Source organism: Nomia melanderi, chromosome 4 (assembly GCF_051020985.1).
Source record: "Nomia melanderi isolate GNS246 chromosome 4, iyNomMela1, whole genome shotgun sequence".
NCBI classification, from domain to species: Eukaryota; Metazoa; Arthropoda; class Insecta; order Hymenoptera; family Halictidae; genus Nomia; species Nomia melanderi.
In genome coordinates, this window is record NC_135002.1 from 1462763 (window position 1) to 1484889 (window position 22127).

General features: G+C 41.9%; 4 protein-coding genes across 13 annotated transcripts in view; 3 read left to right on the plus strand and 1 right to left on the minus strand.

Annotated features, from left to right (window-relative positions):
* Positions 1–432: 432 nt before the first annotated feature.
* Positions 433–18826, minus strand: Npc1a (Niemann-Pick type C-1a). 8 transcript variants are annotated; one of them, XM_076366539.1, is made up of 20 exons: positions 18680–18826; positions 12816–13005; positions 11464–11815; positions 11055–11347; positions 10632–10824; positions 9894–10025; positions 8963–9085; positions 8662–8879; positions 8285–8586; positions 8013–8210; positions 7738–7939; positions 7353–7650; positions 7147–7274; positions 6680–6937; positions 6445–6608; positions 6252–6364; positions 5477–6063; positions 5215–5403; positions 5053–5140; positions 433–3145 (listed from the first exon to the last, which is right to left on the minus strand). In XM_076366539.1, the coding sequence occupies exons 2-20, from the start codon at positions 12927–12929 to the stop codon at positions 2961–2963; spliced, it is 4137 nt and encodes a 1378-aa protein (XP_076222654.1). In that variant the 5' UTR covers positions 12930–13005; positions 18680–18826; the 3' UTR covers positions 433–2960. The 8 variants fall into 8 exon arrangements, with proteins under 8 accessions (XP_076222654.1, XP_076222651.1, XP_076222652.1 ...); XM_076366536.1 differs by lacking the exon at positions 18680–18826 and adding an exon at positions 18033–18179; XM_076366537.1 differs by lacking the exon at positions 18680–18826 and adding an exon at positions 16985–17090.
* Positions 12603–19199, plus strand: LOC116428327 (mitochondrial coenzyme A diphosphatase NUDT8). 2 transcript variants are annotated; one of them, XM_076366553.1, is made up of 3 exons: positions 12603–12640; positions 16672–17010; positions 17639–19199. In XM_076366553.1, exons 2-3 carry the CDS (start codon positions 16966–16968, stop codon positions 18341–18343), a joined length of 750 nt encoding a protein of 249 aa, XP_076222668.1. In that variant the 5' UTR covers positions 12603–12640; positions 16672–16965; the 3' UTR covers positions 18344–19199. The 2 variants fall into 2 exon arrangements, with proteins under 2 accessions (XP_076222668.1, XP_031835665.1); XM_031979805.2 differs by lacking the exon at positions 12603–12640 and having other exon boundaries at positions 16468–17010.
* Positions 19200–19360: 161 nt separating this feature from the next.
* LOC116428326 (peptidyl-prolyl cis-trans isomerase sig-7) lies at positions 19361–21618 on the plus strand. Its single transcript, XM_031979804.2, has 4 exons — positions 19361–19741; positions 19826–20316; positions 20387–20628; positions 20705–21618. The coding sequence occupies exons 1-4, from the start codon at positions 19672–19674 to the stop codon at positions 21453–21455; spliced, it is 1554 nt and encodes a 517-aa protein (XP_031835664.1). The 5' UTR covers positions 19361–19671; the 3' UTR covers positions 21456–21618.
* A 66-nt stretch (positions 21619–21684) lies between these two features.
* Positions 21685–22127, plus strand: part of DNAlig3 (DNA ligase 3) — a 51916-nt gene continuing 51473 nt past the window's right edge. For both annotated transcript variants that reach the window (XM_031979800.2, XM_031979799.2), the window contains exon 1: positions 21685–21885. The gene's annotated coding sequence lies outside the window, so the exon portion shown is untranslated. The remainder of the gene's footprint in view (positions 21886–22127) is intronic.

Genomic DNA, 22127 nt, shown 5'->3' on the forward strand with positions numbered 1-22127 from the left:
ACATAAACGACGGACCAGAGTCTCCGTGTTGGCAGGCTCGTACGAAAGCGCTGAGCTATACGACACTAGCGCGCAAGCGGGGCACGACACCTGAAAATAGTAAAAAGTTCATGACCTCTGGTTACACGCGGAGGATGAGTGTACACGTCGAACGGTGAATTACGCCGGGCATCTAGCGTTGCCGTGGACGAGATAATAAACGAGATATAGGTGGGTATTATCTCTCTCGCAGTAAGATCCTCTTGGCAGAACGACACCGTTTCCGTTGAAACGGAATCGCGAGCGAGGTTTGGCAACAGGAACATGCTCTCTCGGGAACACGCGACCCGTCCCGCTTTCATCGTTGCGCCAGAATATAACAACAATACCGGGGAGAGACGAAAGACATTTGTGTGTGTGTGTGTGTGTGTTTTTTTTTGTCCGTCGTACGTGTATAGGAAAAAAAAAATGTTTATTCGTATTTCACGTGTTTGACACGGTTTCTCGCGTTGCTCGGACACCTCTTTGGTAGTATCTCGCCGTGCTCTGCTCCCTTTTCCCTCGAAAATTTAATACTGAGAAATTTCTACTGTGATATGCAGTCTGCGCCATGCACAACCCGAATTCAAGCCGAATAAACGAACCACCGTCCCGTGCACAACAAATTTCGTTCAACATTCACGGTTCTACTTCTATATTCTTTTTTTCTTCGTTTTTTCTATAATTTTTTTCTCTCGCACCATTCTCCCGCACACGCAAACACGCATTGACAGGTTCTCCTCCGATTACAATGATATTTTGCGCGCGCCATTTGGGAACCATAACCGGCCGACCGTGCGCGAGTATATATATTTATCGCCTGGAATAACAAATATTCGGCTGACGACTTTCACTTCCTACCATCCTGTTTTACATCGCGTTCAATCGATGATTCCCGTGGTCAGTATAAAAATCGTTCCGTCGTATACAAATAATGAATTTTACAAAATGAACCGTTTCCCAGGAGAAATGAACGCGCGAGTGACGAGGAAACTCGCGACGCGTCCGCGGGTTTACTCTCTAGACCGGACACAAAGATAAATACTGTTAAAAAGAGTCGACGCACACACCGTCGTCGCGGACACCGAGCAGAAGCGCTACAACGCCTCGCGTTTACGAGACACATTTTCACACCGACGAAAGCACGCAAATCAAAACTGAAACGGCTAACGACTCTATGTTAATCGCTCTCGCATAAATTGGCTAATCGTCGTCGTCGATGCCGTCGGCCTCCTTGAATACCTAGTTTCTCGAACGACGCACCCAGCGGACAGTATACCGTGAAAACGTACACAGGCACCGAAGCAGCAACTCTCTCGTTTTAACACGTTCACACCAGCGCTGTAATTTACTTTCCAATCTGGCGATTTAATTCTCGAAATTGATGGAAATAGTGAAATGAATAAGTAGATTAATTTTTAACTATATGGTAATACTTTCTAATCACCAAACCATTTAATGAACCATATATTTCATAGTGCACGTCTAATGTGACATGAAAATGTGAGCCATCAATGGTACACCAGCGCTGTAATTTACTTTCCAATCTGGCGACTGAATTCTCGAAATTGATGGAAATAGTGAAATGATGAATAAGTAGATTAGTTTTCTAATCACCAAACCATTCGACGAGCCACAGACTTCATGGTACAAACCGTCTAATGTGATATCTTACAGTGAGCCATCGGCGGTACGCAGGCGTGAGCGTGTTAAAAGGAGACGACGCAACCGTATACACTCTACTTTTTGTTAGGTTTCTTCTATGCTTTCTGAACACATACGAACAACTCTCAGTTGAAATCCGCGGATCAACGTTCAATCGGACGCCGGACAGAATTGGAAAGATGACGCTTGTAAGTCTACCGATCGCAGCGGAACAACGATAAAAAAATGTTTTCCGAATCCTCGCTACTCCAATAGGTTTCATTACCTTTTTCTTTCTTTTCTCTGTTTCGTATCGTATCGCGCCGCGATGAAAATGAAACGCGCGACGGATCCGTGCGTTTCCGTGGTCGACGGCCACGTATCGGATTCGGGCGACTGGTCTCGCGCAACGGAAATTCCGACTCGCGTCTGTTCGCAGCGTTATCTCGACTAAGGACGGTTGATGCTCGATCAAGCGAGATCTCGGAATTCCCGTTGCACGGGAGAAGCCCTCTCGGCGGTCGCCGACGTTAATGTACGAAGATTCGTTTCCATTCAATTGACAGACGCCAAGATCGACGAAATGACCCCGTGCGACGGAAAAGAACGAAGTTAAAATGCACGCGCGTCGACGAAGCACGACAGAAATGCAAATACACATTTTTGCGGGTCGCCGTCGGGACGACGACGACGACCTGGATCGCGCGATTTCTCACACAGTGGACGAAAAAAAAGAGAAGAAATACCGAAAGCGTGAACATTCGTTGAATAAAGAAAAGGAGGATACAACTAAATTAATTAGATACCCCGTAACGATCAATCGTACCAACTTAGAAAAGTTACGCGAATACAAATGTAAAGCTTCAGAGCGATAAAGTGACGCTGCGTTAAGAGGCTGTTTTCTTCCACAAACAATAAATACCCTAATATACATATATCGCGATCTTACGGTACTCGTAATAATATTAATAATATACAAAATTCCATCTTCCTAGTTACAAAAAAATACCAGACACGAACTTCATAGTTCAGCGTCGATCTCACTGATTTTTTTTCTATTGTTTCCGCGGTGAATTCGTACAACCTGTTTGTTTCGGAATCACACTTTTTCAATAAAAAGGAAAGAAATTTTGTCGTCGGCGTTTTCAATTACGTTATCGTCGAGCTGACATATATATATAATATATATATATGTATGTATGTATGTATGTATGTATGTACGCATATGTATACACATATATAACAGAGACTTTTGTATCTAGGGAAACCGAGGTCCCTATTCGTTCCGACGATTAATGCTAGAAGATCACACGATGATCCGTTGCGTCTGTGAAGTTCACACTGGCGTAGGAAGTGGTTGGGAACTGATTGTTGTCATCTTGGAGTAAAGGAGAGTGAGGCCCGCGTTCTTCACTCCTAAATTCGTTTCTAGCCCTGCTGGCACAGTGACGGGCCCAGCTGCGCCTTCGGCGCGACATCACGCCTGAAATCAGCAATCGACATTTTACCTTCGTCATCGGTCCTGCTCGCATCCGCTACGACCACTCACCGACACGCCACACTTAACTATGTACAGCTAAAGTGTCCTACAGCTAGTAGTGCAACCGAACGGATGATACGTGCTCGAGAAAATCAAATTTCAATATCGTTCAGCATGCATGCCTTTCAATGTGATCAATTAATACGTTCAACCAACGCTGACTAGGCTAATTCAAATGTAAAAGTCATTAACGATCCAATGAAATTGTTAATTTCTTCATCGATGAATTTCTGGTGCGCTAATAAGATATATGCACTGAAGAAGTAAAGAGGAAACTAATTATCGAGAAGATATACATAAGCAGAATTACATTAAGCTTAACTTCTACGTAACAAAGCGTTTGTTTTACGAGTTGTCCTCTTACGAGTCTTGCATAATAAGATACAAGCTAACGATATTACTGAATCGGAACCTGAATTCGCTAATGTCGCAAGCGTGTATTTCTTTATTCAAGAGGCACTTAATCTCGTGAAACATTCAACTTCGTTCTTCGATCGAGGACTCGAACGCTAATAGTGCCATTAAAGTGCTCCAAAGGAAGAATAAGAGAAGACAGATCACGAACAGAAAATAAGCCAAATGAGTTCTATCCACCAGTGGCTATTCTCATTTTTCCATATCCCCTCGGTTTACATTCATACAGTTACGCAAATAGATCTAGAACCGCTAACAAAGTAACATGCGATGCTCGATCGCGCGTTACGTTTGCAAACGTGTGTACCAACTAACCACAAGAGCACGTTCACAACACATAAAGCGTAAACAAACACATTGTAAATCTAAGTAGCAGCATATAATACGTGTGACTACGGAATTGAAAATCCCATCCCACACTCATCAACAAATACACACATATATTTATATATATATATATAGGTCCTCTTTCTCGAGGTGCGCAAGTATCCGGTTTGTAAGACAGTAGTGTAGAAAGCTAGTGTCTGCGAGAGGAAGCCAGAAAAAGAGTTCGCAAATACAGATACCTTCCTCTGGGCACAAGCAAGCGCAATGGAAAGTGATTCCACCAGATGTGCTCAAAGTATTTTGCAATAAAGTGTAACTCATCGTCCTTTCGTTTGTATCGCCAATCGGACGGTCGAATGGTCGACACCGAGCCGAAGCGATTTGTCATGGAAAGCAATGTCGCGTGGCGGAACATCAAATGAGAAAAAGTACGTTGTCACGAGACACAGAACGAAAAAAAAAGTGGGGGGAGAGAAAAAAAAAGTAGTAGAGGAAGAAAAGTGTAAGAAAATTTTGGTATCCTGCGTACCTATCTCTCGTATTCGAGCACTCTGAAGGTAGGTGTGCTTGTGGTGGGTGTGGGAGGAGAATTGAGTTTGCTTACACGATGATTCAAGGAAGTTTCCTGCACGTTGTCCAGATTTCCTTGCATCGCTCTCTTGTGATTTGCTAGCTTCTCTCTGTTCATTGGTGTGCCTGGAACCACCGTCAGCCATAGTAGTTTCTCATGTTATCCGATCCCTTCTCTCATGTAAACAGGATGAGAGACAGAGACAGAGATAAAGAGAGAGAGAGAGAGAGAGAGAGAGGAAGAGTGCAAACTAAAAGTGTGTTCAGTGTGTGTTCTGTAGGACTGATTTTTGCGACGAGGTTATGTCACAAAAACAAGTACAAACACATTACAAACGTTCGATATACCCGCTACGATATACAGGGATATGAAAATTAAGTATCAGTAGATGATCACATGTTGTTTGAGCAACACTGGTGTCTTTTTGATATATATGGTCCCGCAAGGTACATCAGTTAGTGAAATGTGATTCGCATGAAAGTCTACCGTTTGCAAGGTTTGTCTGACAAGCGTGATCGTGAATGTTTCGTTGTCTTACCGATATAGCTGAGTAACACTGGCAAGAATATTAAACCGTGCGCGGCACCGAACAGTACGATTCCCAGGTACATGCGGAAGTAGAAGACCTGAAAGTATATTCGATAAAAAGAAATAATAGTATATACACACGAATACGTGACAATCTGTCGCGAGGCAGTACCTTGAAGATCTGACTTTTGGCAAATCCAAGTACAATGATTCCACCGAATTTCGTGAGCGTGATACCGCTGAAGATCGAGCTCCCCATGTTGGTCAGCGCATCGGCTACTCGTTCGACCCTCGTGGGCTTCACCGACACCGAGAACGAGTGTACTAAATGACTACAAAATTCAACCGCGATTCCTACAGCCTGAAAGAAGATCGCTCGTTATTTCCAACACCAGCTGTTGAACAGAGTACATTCCACTTTCTATGACATTTACCATAACGAGATTGACCAGAGACACAGCGTTCAACGTGATGTGCCACCAGTACATTAAACCGCCGATATTGACGACGATCATCGTGATGGTTATTATGACCACTACCGAGGAGAATATGTCCAGACCCATCAAGAAGAAGGTCACCACGAAAATGGCGACCAGTGATATGCCTATACTGTACAGCGTGTCCGGCCACATCGTCAAGTACTGTTCGTAGAACACATAGAACACGCTGTACGGGAAAACCTCGACGGTGGACGTTTGGCCCATACGCGCTAAATGGTCGTTGATCATGTCCGTAATGTTCGCCGACACGGCTCTCGCGGCCCGCATCGACTCGTAATAGTCGGCGGACGATTTCAAGATCGTATGGTAAGCCATAAAGTAGGACGCTCCAACCTTTGAGAGGCCTGTCTTCGGGTCGGTTACATAATTCACGCCGTGACCGTAAGCGGCGTGGCCCGCTTTCGCGCAAGACTCGTCGGGATTGTCTTGCAAGAAGAAGGACACGTACTTCTCGAACTCCGGCGCTGTTGGTCGTCCGTGCACCGAGCTGATATTACACGAGGCACATCGATTCGTGAACTCTGAAAATTATCAAGTAGAATCAACACGTGACCGTTGACGAAACCGTGCAGTTACTTACGTTCAGAAATTTTAATCTGACAAATATCTACCTTAAATGTTGCACCCTTTAAATTAGCATAGATATTTCACTGGTTAAAATTTGCAAATGTAAGCATGTGACAATTTATAGATGTTCTATTCCACGTACCTGAGTGTGGGCAGAAGGAGTTGTTCGCGACGAAGTATTTACAACAATATGATAACTGAGTCCAATCGATGTAGTCGTCTAGCCATGACGATGCGGGTTTCGCTATGTACGTTCTTAGAACACAAAGTAATATTATTTTAAGCGTTTCCATAGGGTCTGACCTATTCAATAATTCACTGCTGATAACGGTTACCTGTTCGACTGCTTCGACGCTATAAATATTTGTGTAGATACTGAATCGCTGTTACAGTATTGACCGCCGCACACGAGATTCTGTTCACTCGTGTCGGAATAGTTTAGGCCGTCTTTCACGACGAAGTACATCGGTGGTCCAATGGACAAGTAACTATTTAAAAACTGCATTGGAAACGAGACGGTTAGAATCAACTTCTCTTCCACTGTCTCCCATTAGGAATGTGAATACATACTTTGAAGTACTTCAGCACGAAGCTGTCTTCGGGCATGGACAGTTCCTGATCCAAGCCGATTTCGATGTGCGGAACGACAGCTATACTTGAGCACAACCAACCGAAGAACACCAACATAACGAACGCGCGTACCCATTTCTTCAGTAACAGTGGGACGTAAGCAACTTTGAAGATTTTGTACAAGATTCCGTTCACCACTTCCTCGCCATTGTCTTTCTTGGACCCGTGCATGAAACAGCACACGTCCAATCTGTTGTTCTACAATTGCAAAAAGTCAGTATGACTGGAGAACTTCGTTGCGTTACATTTGGGAATATTGACACGTTAAATGCCGTGGAAACAATGTTTAATAACGCGACTAAGTTGATAATAGTGAATAATTGTTACTACTTTTTTTGCTAAAAACTGTACAGAAAAATGGTTAAAAATTCCGTGGCTTAACGTGTTGTATCAATCAAGTTACATACTGCTTGGCGAATAGTATCCAATGCCAGTAAACTAACGAAACACGTGACTTGTAGTAGAAAGTCTACCAGCAATGCCATACCGGCATACAAAGCGAAAGCTTTGACAGCGGGCATGTCGGACAATCCACCTGCAAATACGAATTATTGTCATAACCCAGTGTCACTCCCTTGATCATTTACAGGCCTGATTCTTTTTCGACTCTCACCAAGGAAGAAACAACAACTTTCTGATACGCTGGTGAGTAGCATACTAGGCCCCACTTGGCCAAGGGTACGACCGATATGTTCGGGTATGGACTCATTTGGTCGGCGACCTTCTCTCTGATGGGTCTGGACTAGAATGAAAATGTTGTCCACGCCGACAGCAAGGACGAGGAATGGTATCACTTCAATAATAATGAGCGTGGCGGGAAGGCCGACCATACCAAACAAACCGACGGAACAGACAACAGAAGCCAGCACAATCAGCACGCCGCCGAGGCCGAGGGTAATTTTAGAGTCGATCTAAAATTAAGTTTCAAACGTAAACATCAGGTATACGCATGGAGGGAACGCGAGGTATTCTTGATTCCTGCTTGTCAGAACTCTTACCAGAAGTCGGCTGCACGTTTTGATCTGACCCAGGGAAATCGCGATGTACGCGAACATGATGATGTACGACACTAAAATAGTTAAAACGTCGGACTGAGACTCGCGGTTCAATTCATCCTCGATTGACCGTTCAGACGTGAAGGCGACGTCCATGTACGCCGGCTTCTCGTTTGCTGTCCAGTTTTTCATGAATTCGACGAAACTGAAATCACGATGATTTTCAAATGAAAATGCTTCATCATTCTCCGGCTCGATTACTCTTTTCAAGCCCTCACCTCTTTTCCCATTCCATGGCAGGAACGAGTTTGGATTTGTCATGATAATTGTTTACCAGTAATGTTAAAATTACTGCGGTAGCTTTCTCGTACGAGGGATTATGGAGATCCTGGCCTGGCTTTAGGAAGCCTCCTATCGCGATCGCCGGCTCTATGGGGCCACCGTATGGTGCGAGACATTGGGGATTGTACGCGTTTCTATAAGAACAGACGGTGTGTATTTTTTCATGCAATCATATAGCATTTGTTTCGGTCATCAACGGTCCACTTACTGAGAACAGACTCTGAAGTGGTCCAGGTAATTTACTGTATAATTATCTTCGTTCACGGTTTCGTCGAAGTTCGCTATGCTGTCTTGCCAGTATCCCCATACACTTTGAATGACGCATTGCGAGACTGTTGGTGGTCCTGTAAACGGACTGGTCAACGGAGCGAAACAAATGTCTGCTAATGTGTAATTGTTTGGCGTGACTATCTGTTTGATCTTTTCTTGCAGCTGATAAACAGTTTTCAAGAAGGTGTCGTTAAACACAGGGCCGAACGTTATTGGGCCGTCTGATGTTTCGTGTACGATCTGGAAAAACGATGAAACTATGATACACGCCGAACAGATTTTAATTAAGAGTATTCATTGCATGAATGTACTTACATTGGGCAGACCCTTTGACGTTATTATGATTTGTTCATTTCGATAGAAGGGCTCAAAATGTTCGTCAAAGTAGTCTCTCTCGATTCGTGATCGGGACTGAGGTGCAGCCCACAATTCCACCGGGTCGGTGGTAACGTGAATGTATTTTATACCGTGTCCCAAACCAACGATAAATAAGAAGCCAACGCAGAGCACGAACCACGGTTGCGATGCACACGCTGCAAGAAATTTGAAACTTTTAGTAAGAAAAACCTTTGGGAGTGTCGTTTACAATAGATAACTACGAATGCTGTTCGCATACCTGTACCCCACCAGCAGAAGAATTCTGCCAACAATTTATCAGTACCTGCTCCCAACCTTTCAATAAAAGTCGACTGTTGTTCGTCGTCGAATCCACTCGGCAAATCATCTGCAGATATCACACCTATAAAAATTTCTGTGTTACGACCAAGGAAGTATACGAATATGTCCAGACGTGTAGCAGTAGTTGATACAAATATTGTAGAAAGTGTGCTTTAAACATATACATTAAGCACCTACTTAGTCACATTGTACACAAGACAGTAATTTAAACAACAGTCCTACATAAACAGTCTGTAATAAAAATGCTGAAGTAACATATCAAATTTAAAATGAAGCAGCCCATCCTCTCTCTACCAATGGACAACAACTACAAGTATACTTGTACGAACTCTACATAATGTGTATTTAACTAATTCCAATTAAGCTTGATAGGTATGTGTTACAGTAATCACTGTGCTATGCGTGCTTACATAAACAAATAAGACATTAACGATGCGAAAAGAAACATTAATTAAACAATCGTAACGAAAATGTTAAAGACTTGAAGATGTTTTTGCAGGTTCTTAGGCTAGAAATTAATGATGATAACTTTCTTCTAGCATATGTGCTTTGTATAAAACATGTGCAATTTATTGCTGAAATACTGTAACGTATTCCTGTTACACGCGTACTGTTTTTGTTAAAAGATATGCACTGTGATTTATTATACACAATTTGAGATGTATTAATTCCTAATAGTTCTTGAAATCTCGGAACAAGAGTCCGAAGTAAACTTTTCATGCTATATAGAGAAAAAGACAATAAGTGATTTGGATATGCAAAGCTGATCATAATCGACTCAAAGCATGAGGAAAATGTAGCCACACAGAGAAGTAATTTAGGGGTAAGCAGAAGTCCATATATTGAAGGTACACTTGGTAGGAACCTACTGGAACGCTTAGATTGTAGTGGGCTGTCTTCCTGGTCTGCGGCGAGAGCAATACGAGCACCATCTCCTGGGTGATGTAACCCTGCGGCTAGGCGTCTACCCACCTGCCTTCCTACCTCCTCCCCTCGTGCGACTATATATATATGCACACCATACAAACAACTGATGATTCTAAATCAAATCTTCTTCGTGTATTCCTTATATAGTTAAATCCTTGGTTATTGATAAACAGAAACTGTACACAGTTAATATTTTCCCTTACAATCTATGACCATTGTAACACAGTCTCTTATAAATTGTAGTAATTACAGGTAAATGGATCTGTTAATTTATAAGATGTTTATTGAACTAAGACGGTGCAGGATTGATGAAATTCGTTCTTCAACCACAACCAAACAAGAGAATAGAGTAACACAACAATAAAAACCATCCTGTAACCATGGTAGTAAGTCACTAACACAGATCAGAAATCATATTAACTCTTGCTGAACTGTGTTTCTCATCTTTAAATTTAAATAAATGAAAATTACATAGAAAATTAGTCACCGATGCAAAATAAAAACAACAACAAAAATTATGCAAATCATTATTGAATAAAATATGGAATAAAGTTTGGAGGAAAAAAAGATGCATTGCACACGTGTACAGTATAGTGAAATTTAGCAGTTTCCTTAACCAAAATTATGTAAGGTTTCTTAAGTATGTATTAAAGAAGTATTTGTAGATTAAAATTTCTTACCAATTTGTTTCCTATTACTGAAGCACACTATTGAAAGGATGAAGAGGACAGAACCGCACACGAAAACAATTATCATAGACACTGCATAACCATCATAGCCAAAAATGGTAAAAGGGTTTGGTAAAGGAGGCATTGGTGGTGGCACTGGACAGCTCTCTTCACAATCCACACAACTGCAGGCTGGCTTGTTTTTCTAAATTATTATATTAAAAAAGATCACATAAATTGTTCACTTCCTACTTCAGTCTTCCTGTTCATATTGCCAATTAACATACACATTTCAAAAAAGTGTTCAACCAATAAAATTAAGCATATAGCCTGACACCATTGCATTTCAAATAACAGCCTCATAAACATTAAATGAAAAAATGAAAAATGAAAATTAAATATTATAAAATATTCAAGTCCTTGTAAAATACTCACATTCAATGCTATACTGCACGGAGTAACTTTTGGATCTACAGGTGTAAATGGACCAACTGGATTATCAGTATTTATGTATGTAATTAGGAAAGGTACGTAACTATTGGTCTTTGCATCACCCATGAAATGAAACCATTTCAATGGTGTACATCTACTCGCACCCCATTCTCCACACATTAGATCCAATGCTAATTGTCCGGTACTGGGTACTGATACTTTACTACAGGAATCAAATGTCCCTTGCAGATATTTATTTGTTATATAAAGATCTATACTATTAATGTATGAAACATCTAAAAATAAAATGGACCCATTGTTTAAGATATGTACATATAATTCCATATGTAATGTAACCATATGTTTGTGGGAAAGACAAATGGATTTACAAAAAAGAAATTACTGTAATTACCATTTTCTGTCTGAATCTCTGTAACATTAATGAATGTACTTTGTTGTGGACTACAAGTAAATTCACAAAAATGCTTTACTAAATTGTCTAAGCAGCTAGGACATCTGCTGATAATATTGGCTGCATAGTTGATATTAGTATCCATAGTGCGTAATTGATTTGTATCGCAACAAGTGTTTATTCCATTCCCAGTATCTTTAACTAAATGTGGACAATTTTTAGATAATAATTTTTGTCCATCGAAATCCAGTGGTTTGGCAGGACCTTCGTATGGACAATTCTGTTTATGTCCCATGAAATCTGTGTGACATTCTCCATACCAAATACAATGACCATTGTCAGCCGCAGATACCTGTTATCAAATAATGAATACAATGTAATTCCAACTAAATCAGTGCAAAGCATCGCAAAGATTAAGTCGCCCGAAAATTGAAAAATAAATATGAATCATTATATCAATTATACAATCCTCAGTAATGTTGAGTCACCTTCCCAAGTTATGATAGAGTAGAGACAAAGAGTGTGACATTCTTTCTTTGTCCAATCACTTGATACCGGCAAGGGAGATTGATATTAAATGAAGTCATTGCTATAGATTAATTTAATCATCTCTGCCTCTATTAAAGGTACAAAGGATAACTATCTCAATCATATCTGTCCAATTGAACCCTACTTAAAAACTCCTCCCATACGAAATTTATAAAACAGATAAAAAAAGAGCCTATTTGACACAGTCTTATACCAAACGCTTACGAAAATAACATTGACTCATTTTTCGAGGACTTGGCTATAACTAATATTCCCTTTTCCTTAAACTCCTTACATCGCTCTCGTATTAATAAAAATCACGTGATTCCGCAGCTAAAGAAAGAAAGAGAAAGAAAAAGAAAAAGCGATATTCCACCTGGGAGACGTGCAACACAAAAAACGACGCGCTAAGAAAAAGAAGAGAAATTCCAAGGATTGTTTTCGCTCGCGGCAGCATTAACAGACGCTTATGGTAATCTCTGTTGACCTCGCCCAGACAAATAGAGCTTAAGTAGAAGTCATATCGGTTAATGTGTCCCTTCGGCGGATAAGGCGAAGGTGTAATTAAATTTAATAGAGTTCTTCAGTCCGAAGCGGCGACGGGACGGCGCGTCATAGCGGTGATAGGCTTTCACGAGGATCGGCCGAGGTGACGTCACGAGTGTGAGACGTTTCACGGTGCCCCGAAGGGTGTGGTGTGTGCGTCCGTGTGTGTATTCGGGAAACGTCGCGATCGAATATCGAAAAATGCTCGCGGGAATATTTATTGATCATCGGTTAACGACAAAAAAAAAAAAAAATACGAAATGAAAATGATTACTTACGGCTGCGGCCAGCCAGCAGACGCTCAACATCCACAACATCGTGTCCACGCACGATATACCAGTTTCTGTCAAAGTCCGTTTATGACCTCGAGGCGACACATCGAACCAATGCATAGCGCGTTAGAACAACGCTGACCAGTGGCAGTTCCTATCGAATGTTTCCTCTTCTTCTTCGGCCGTGGTGGTGCCCCTATGTTATTGCGCACAGTTCGTACAGTTACTCATCGCATGCACACCACGAGTAACCTATTTCTTTTTGATATTTCTCCTCCTTTCTCGCGACGCGATCCAACGAACAACACACAATAGCAACGAACGATCAACGAACGTGCTTTACCGACCGATTAACATTCTATACTGAGAGCGAAGCGCATAGAACTACGCGTCGTATATGATTCAGTGCTGCTCGGCTATCCTCGGCTCCGCTCGGCTCGCTTTTCGGCTTAGTCCTTACGACACGCAAGCGTTTTACCGGGAACCCGAAACTTCAGGGGCCTGTACACATTCCGATTTATCGGACGAATTTTTACGTCGTACCCAACAACTCGTCGCATTATCATATAAATGCGAGCCTCTTTTTTACGCGGTGAATTGGAACACTGTTTACGCGGTATTTTTTCGCGCAGTCTGAATTTAGTAACTACGAATAAGTTATACTTTTGTTTTATAAAACGTCATTATTATTGTTTCTTTTGTTAAGCTACGTGAAGTAAATATATATTTCTAAAACATACCAGCTTTTCTCTTCAATATTTTTTCTCTTGTATCGACAGACTACGCGCAATTAAGGTTTTATTTAACACTAGACATACTAGTCAAAATGAGTTTTGGATCTTTTTTAAAATTATTAAAAATACTGATGATCTGGAAGATTATTCAATGACTTTAGATAGTACCTAAATTGTAAGCAAAGTGAAAATAGTATTTTTATCAATTTTACAAGGTAGTACAGATAAGTATTACTGCTCGGCAGTTCTAATGCTAATAGGCTTTATTCAATTAGGACTGAAAATTTGCACAATTGTAGAGGTTATGAAAAAGGAATCGAAAGGAGGTCGCTGATATAATACCAGGCTGAGATCTCGATTCTTTTACTCCGACTCGAAAGATTATACAAGACCGTCCGCTTGTTTTGATTTCACAAGCGCTTTCATGCTTTTCCTGCAATTTCTGTCGATCAGCGTATCAGCCGGTCGCGACTCAACTACCTAATCTAATAAGCTATTACCGTACACGGTCTTAGCGTGTCAAACAAAGTTGCACAACTCGTTCAATAAATCGCGAATGCACGTGGGCCCCTAGATTTTCGCATTTCTGAAAGCTAGGATAACTGGGTCGTTGATTGATTCGTTCTTGAACGATCGAGACCAGAATAACACGATCCGTACGATTTCAAATCGGAATCCGAATGATGCAAGCCTGCGATCGATAATTTAATCGGAACATAACCTCTCCAAGGATACCGATCATAATTATCTTGATCCTTCACCGTGTTTCCGCGTTATCTGTCGAGAATGAAGAGGTTAATGATTCCGATCGATAACCATGATTATCGTATCATGGGATATTGCCGTGATTAACGATTATCAATGGAGATTACGACCGTTACAAGAAATTCAACGTTAATCTAGGACCTCGAATGCCCGAAACGTCACATTGTATGCAAACCGAATCGGCATATTTCAGAATGTTTACCCTCAGCTTTATCTGCGGCGAGCATGAATCACTTGTTAGCGTGTACTTACGTACCTATGCTCAGGTGAACCAAAATGGGATTAGTTTTATCTCCGAAGCCAACGGAACCGAGCAAATAGTATTGTAACCGCGATAACGGTGACTATTGTTACTTATTTGCCGATTATCCGAGTCATTGAGAAGCCCAGGTGCGAACTCGTTCGATAAAATACTCGGATCGGTATCGATACGGGGAACGGACGGTTACCAGCTGACGTTAATTACAATAATTGCTGTACTTACGTAACACTTATCACTGTCACGCATCAGATTTTATAATTGGACATTTCTCAACGTCGAGCATCATTGGTCCTTGCCTTTGTTTTTTTATGTACAAACCTAACCCAGACGATCCGATGCATTAGAATTCGAATGTATTCCGATGTATTCCAGCTTGGGAGATGAAAAACGATTTCAATCTCTCCAGTGGATCTATGCGTCGCGACGGGAGACAAATGTTGCGCCTCGACGAGTTCGCATCACTGATTTCTCATGTGAAATCCGGTTTCCGGTTGATCGCCGGTCAACGAGATAAAAACCGAAGCTCATTTGTTTATCGTTTCAATTATTAAAGAGACGGACCATTCGGGATCGTTAAGCGGTCGAGCTCGCGTAAGGGCGACCATCGTAATTCCACTGCGAATGCTCGTTTATTATCCGATTGAAATCAGATTAAAATAACCGTCACGTGACAGATCTGTGATTGGTAGTCGAAATATCGCGCGAATTCGTCGTTTTGCTTCAGTTTCACGTCGAACGTGTTCTATAGGGTTTCCTAACCTGTAAAACACGGCGGATAAAGATCTCGGTTGAATCTCATCTGGAAACGTTTGTCTCTCGACGAAATTCTCGATGGAGAAGATAAAAGTTTCCGCGCGGCCGCTTTCTATGAATGATACTCGAAATCGTAGAGTTGTATAAACCTCTGCCAGTTATGACATAATCGTTGCCCTCAACACTGAAACCGTTCAAGGTCTTCGGATCACGTATTTACGATACGAATAAAAAAGGAAACAGCACTGGATCGGGAACAACGCGTCGGAATCTGCACAGAAATCGAGGAACGAGGAAAATAGCAGAGATTCGCGTCTCGTTTGATCGCGTACACCCGTACAATGTGGGTCAAGGTCACACACTAGACTGTACAGGGTGATTTTTATTCAGCGAACGTCCCGATTTTTTCATTGTGAAAAGTGAGGAAAAACGCGAGATTAAAAACAAATATCAGGAGAAAAAAACTAAAGAGACTGTTTAACACTAGAATTACCAGACGAGTCAAAATAACCTATTCCCGATTCCTTTTTGCAATTACTAAAGATACATGATTGAGAAATTACTGAACAAATTGGTTAGCGATAAACACAATTATAAATCGAAATCTCAATAGATACTCGTAGAGTATCTAAAATTTGACTGCTCGGTAGTTTATGCGTTAACCCTTTGCACCCACAATATTTTTCGTTATAAATATTATTTTCTGTTGAAATATTCATACTGTTAGCAAGTAGCATAAAAGAGAATCTTGCATAAATTAACGTTTGGAATTGATTGATCTCTAAGGTTCATGTGCCGATGGCTCTCACAAAATGCAATATTGAATTTGAGTGTTCATAATTTCGGTGTATCGAATCGAACGGCGAACGAGGGTCGCCTCTCGAGTGCAAAGGGTTAAGAGGTCGACTTTAACGATTCGCGGTTATGGCTTCGATCGAGTTGCACGTTTTCGACGTCCATAGCCACAAACAGGAAACGTTTGGCGGACGTCGAAAACGCGTAAGGAGGTGGATGTCCATCCACGCAGCGAAAAACAACGGCTATCGGACAAATAAACGTTAATTTGGTGAATAAGCAGGCGTTGCGTTCGTTCGTCCGCGTCTACCTTCACGTAACCCGTCGCGGCACCCGTGAAAGGTGCTACTTAACCTCTTCCTGTTTTGTTTCCGTGTTTTTGCGCGACCGAACGAAAGAATTATCTTCATAACGAACGACAATAATCTCATTATCCTCGACGATTGAACTATGCTCGGAGCCGTGATTCATTGACTACATCGTAATTCGTCAGAGAAATCACGGTCCACGATTAATAATCCTGCTTCTGTTTGTTTAACGAGACATTTTTCAGGTCAAAGGCCACCGAAGAAAAGCGACGAACCCACAGTAAGCGAGCAAACGATCGGAACGTCTATTGCGACACTTTTTTTGTTTCTAATAAAGAATTATTCGAAACCGACCCGACTGACATCTAGCAGTGGCACGTTCAATTGTCGCGAAGATAAACATAGTGCCAGATATCCTTGATAAATCGAGTGTCGAACGAATAGTACTGGTTCCAATAACGAGGCGATTCGTTCGCGCGAGCTTCCGTTAATTGTCCAATTTTTCCGACGAACGTTCCCCCGGAGAGCCGATTGCATCGATGAAACTGTATTCCTTGCCTCTACGCTGCCTTCAGCGTGTTCTCGTAAGTACTTTCTTCGTGAGGTGATAGACGTCATGCACAGCTGCTATACTCGGCTCCCTTCTGCACACTAGATGGCGGTACTTTCACGGAAATCCGTTACTTTCGTTTTCGAACCGTGCCGGGTAAATTGGGAGGTCGGGAACTTTTCTTTCTACCCTTTGCACTCGAGAGGTGACTCTCGCCATTTGATTTCATAGAGTGAAACTATGAAATTTCATATTTAATACTATACCTCGTATAATGCATCATTTTGAGAATAATAGTTATAAACATTACAAATACTTCACAATCATTCCCAATTACCTTCAACACAAAGGAATAAATTATATAAAACGCTCAAAATTTGTCCATCGTTTAACACATTAACCCCTTGCCCTACACCTGATTCAACAAATACATATATTACTCAGTTCATTGAAATTCAAAGTAAATATTATTCCTCCGTAATCAATTACTATACTTCAAAGAAAATACAGAGACAACACATGCTTAAAATTTTCCTCTTTCCAATGAACTATCAATGACAAAGTATCGATCAGAGCCGAGAAAGGAATCACAGGCCAAGGGGTTAACTCGCCCCTCAGCAACCGTGAAATTATTTAAAATTTCCCTTTTCTTTGCAACGAAGCCGGCAGAATCGCAACGTGGCCTGAACACCAGTACGCTCGAGTACTTGAAGCCAGAGGTGGTTCTCAGCGAGGAGAGTCGTTCGTCGTTCGTCGAGCGGTTCAAGGCTCGGAAGACCGCGAAGGAATCCGACGAGAAAGTGAGCCGGGCGGCGATACTGGTGCCGTTATGCAAGCACGAGGGCGAGCTGGGTCTCCTGTACACCCTGCGGTCCACGAAGCTGTCGTCGAACCGGGGACAGGTCTCGTTCCCCGGCGGCATGTACGACGACAGCGACCGTAACCTCGAGGAGACGGCGTTACGCGAGACATGGGAGGAGCTCAAGATCCCGAAGGAGAAAGTCGACGTGTGGGCTTCCGGTAATGTTATCAGCAAAAAGAGCCTTCGAGTGTTACCTGTGTTCGGGTACATCGGCGAGGTCGATCCCGGGAAGCTCCAGATCAACACCAACGAGGTGGAGGAGGCTTTCTTTTTTAGCTTGAGAAACCTGTGCGACCCGTCCCTCTGCCGGCACACCCAGTTCCGCAACGGTTACACTCTGCCGGTCTATTTGGGCGGGAAACACCGCGTCTGGGGCTTCACCGCGGGCGTGACGCATATGGTGTTGAACGTTCTCGTACCTGACGCTTACAAGTTCAAACTGCCATACGTGCGGCCGATTTTACCGGATATGCATAAGCTCAAGAACAACATGCAGGCGTTGTGAAATTCTACCGCGAGTCACGTTGCAATTTATTCTCTCTGTTCGACGCGTTCCCTTGTAATTCACTGTATAAAGAGTTGACCAAATTGTTATCGGTCTTTTTATATTAACCCTTTGCGCTCGAAGGTTTTTTTAGTGATCGAGGCGTAATGTTTTTGAAATTATCGAGAGATCGCGTGTAAATTGAGAAACGAGGATGGTTTATTTGAATGTTTTATGTATTGACGCGTTTTACGGAATTTAATGTTGAATATTGAATTTTATGACTTTGTTGTTTCGAATTAAACGGTGACTCACCTGTCGAGTGCAAAGGGTTAACGAAGAGAATGTGTTGCTTACCTCGAATATCGAGAAGCTTGTCGCAGATCGTGAAATTCGGGACAGATACTTTGCAATCGTCGCAGAAATAGCCTTTTAATGATTAATTACTGTTAGCCGTCTTGTCGCATAATGTTTACGATGAGATTACGTTATCTCTGTTTTCACGATGATTAGTGTTGTATTCGGCGGAGCAGCGGGAACAGTTGGTTTAGTTTATTCAGGAAATTTGGGAAGTCGAAGCTTGTGGCGTCATCAACGGTGGAACGTGCAAGCTGCTAGTTAATTTAGTATTGCATTGGTTAGTGTAGATGGCGATGCGAGTTTTTTTTTAGACTATTTTCCTATTAATAATTGATTATCGATAGATTAGTTCTTACCGTACTGTCGACTAACTTCAATAGCGTATTGTTTTTTTATATATACAATATCTGACTGTATATACAAATAAAATGTTTAATAAAAAAATTGTAGTCGCGAAGAGGGAGTGTGTATAAGGATAAACTGAGCAACAATAAAATATAAGTACGAGTAGACTGCAGATATTTAGGAATTTTGTAAATAAATTTTGACTTCATTTCTGTGAATTAGACTACAAAAATGTATATCTATATATTATAGCCTAATGATCCCGCCAAAAAAATACAGAGTGGCACCATCTAAAGATTGAGTGGAATACCAAAATTGGCTAGCAGCTTAAGCGTTTCACCATGGATGGCGCCATAAATCGTTTCGATTGTTTTATTGTTAACGTATGAAGAAATTAAATATCTACGATTATTATTACCCTGTAATTGACGATTATTAATGCCCGCATCGATTACTAGCAGAAATACACATTAGATTATCGATTATCACGGTGTGAGAGAGATCTCATTTCAACTGTTGACCATAGGGACCATTGGAGTGGGGATTGATATCTATCTGCAACTGCAGTGTAGTTTACAGAATATGTAAATAATATCCGAGGGCGAATCGAATATTTATATAAAAGGTGAAATCACTATGAAAATATGGCAGTTGTAATAGAAACTACTATAGGGGATTTTACCGTCGACTTGTACACCGATGAACGCCCGCAAAGTAAGTCGAAAATGTGCATAGAGGTTAAGTGTTCTGCTATCACGATACACAGTACGTCGCGTTAATTTAAATTATCTTTTACAGCGTGTAGGAATTTTTTGAAGCTATGCAAACTGAAGTATTACAATTGGAACTTGTTCCATTCTGTTCAGAGCCATTTCATTGCTCAGACTGGCGATCCTACCGGTACTGGGAAAGGGGGTGAAAGTGTTTACGGTATCGTGTTAGGCGAAAAAGCACGGTACTATGAGGCAGAGCAGATGCCAAAAATAAAACACGATAGAAGCGGTTTGTTGTCTATGGTTAATTGCGGTAACAACATGCTGGGCTCTCAGTTTTTCATTACCTTGGCTCCCGAGCTTCAGTCATTGGATGGAGAACATTGCGTGTTTGGGGAAATTACGGAAGGCTTAGAGATTATCTTTAAATTTAATGACACAATCTGTGATGGAGATCATAGGCCCTATCAAGATATCCGTATCTCTCATACGGTCATCTTGGAAGATCCTTTCGAGGATCCTAGAGGTTTCATTGTACCTGATCAAAGTCCACCTCCTACAAAAGAATGTTTAATGGTATGATTTTCTTGCTTTGTACTTTAAAAACTTTATTCCTTTCTTTTTATAATGTTTACTAAACTTCCAGAGTGACAGAATTGGAGCAGACGAAGTTATAGACGATACAGCTGGCATGACAACAGAAGAGATTGTAGAGATGCAAAAAGAAAAGGAAGCAAAAGCAAGAGCGACAATACTGGAAATTGTGGGAGACATTCCAGATGCGGATATGGCACCACCTGAAAATGTTCTCTTTATTTGTAAATTGAACCCTGTCACGAACGACGACGATCTGGAAATTATCTTTAGCCGATTTGGAAAAGTCGTTGGGTACGTTTCTACACTCTTATCATATTTTTAGTTGCTATATGTTCATTCCTTACTGACACGGACAGTTCCTTTGTAGCTGTGAAGTCATCAGAGATCGTCAGTCAGGAGATTCTTTGCAGTACGCGTTCATAGAGTTCGCCGATCGGAAAAGCTGCGAGGAGGCTTACTTCAAGATGGACAACGTGCTAATCGACGACCGTCGCATACACGTGGACTTCTCGCAGTCGGTGGCCAAAATGAGGTGGAGGGGTAAGGGAAAAGGGATACAGTACTTCGATGACAAGGACGACGCGGCTAATGAAAATCGGAAAAAGCCTGGACCGAGAAACCAGAGAAGAGATGACAGTATCGACGAGGTCAGGTACAGAAGAGAAACTGACAGGAGGACCAAAGAGGAAGTGCTGGACCACAGGAAACACGAGCGCAGGAAAGAGGCGAGGAAAGAGGATTCCGAGTATTCCCGTAACGGAGGGAAGTACTCGGAGAAAGAGAAATACAGGGAAGGAAAGTATCGCGACGATTCCTGCGAAAAATACGAGTACGAGTCCAGACGCAAGAAGGAGAGGAAACACAGGAGCAAAGATCGAAGCAGGGACAGGCACAGGGACAAAGGTCGAAGTAAAAAGGAGAGTCACAAAGAGCATCGGTCCAATAAAAAATACGACAGCGAGAAAAGGAAAAAGAACAGGGACACGTCTAGCTCGGACAGCGACAGTTCGCGACACGGCAGACACGAGGAGAGACACAGTAACAAGAAGAGGCGGGATCGCGACCGGTCCGGAGACAGACACGGGAAACCAGAGAAGCACAAACAGAAGAGGAAATAATGTAAATAGTATTGTCTTTGCAAGCAAATCTGAAATATCGTACACACGGACTGCAGAACACCACATAAATATATTTTGTGAAACACTAGGTCGAGTGATCGATGAAACATTTTTAAAAATATACGCTTACGTTTTCAAGCGAATAAAGCTATCACTTAATTTACGTCGTCGTTAATTATCTCGAAGATACAACTCTCCTCTCGTCCCGTTTGCTACTGATAATTCGTCGAAGCAGGAAATGGTGTTACCCGTGACGCTCGAGTCGATACGAGTTGCCCGCCGTTCTGTCAAGATGTCGTGACGTGTGATCCGCTCCGAACCGGCCGTGACATTTATTTCATCTTTTGAATAGTACCGCTACCTGATTTTTGTATTTCGTGCATGGTGGATGAACGCGCGTCGACTGCTCCAGAAGAAGTTCAGACAGCTCGTAAGTGTTCCGATGAAAATTCGAGTACGCTGTTCGCGCGGATTTGAGGTTATGTCGTATGCATGCACTCCGAAACGAACTGTCGTCCGGTCTCGCTTCTCTTCAGCCTTGAGAACCACTCGTGATTTTATCGATGGAAAGGAAAACCGTGATTTAGTGTGTGCACTGAATAATAATGCAATTTTTAATATGACACGGATGACCGAATCTGTATTGTGCTCGCGACTGGTCACGTGTTCGGA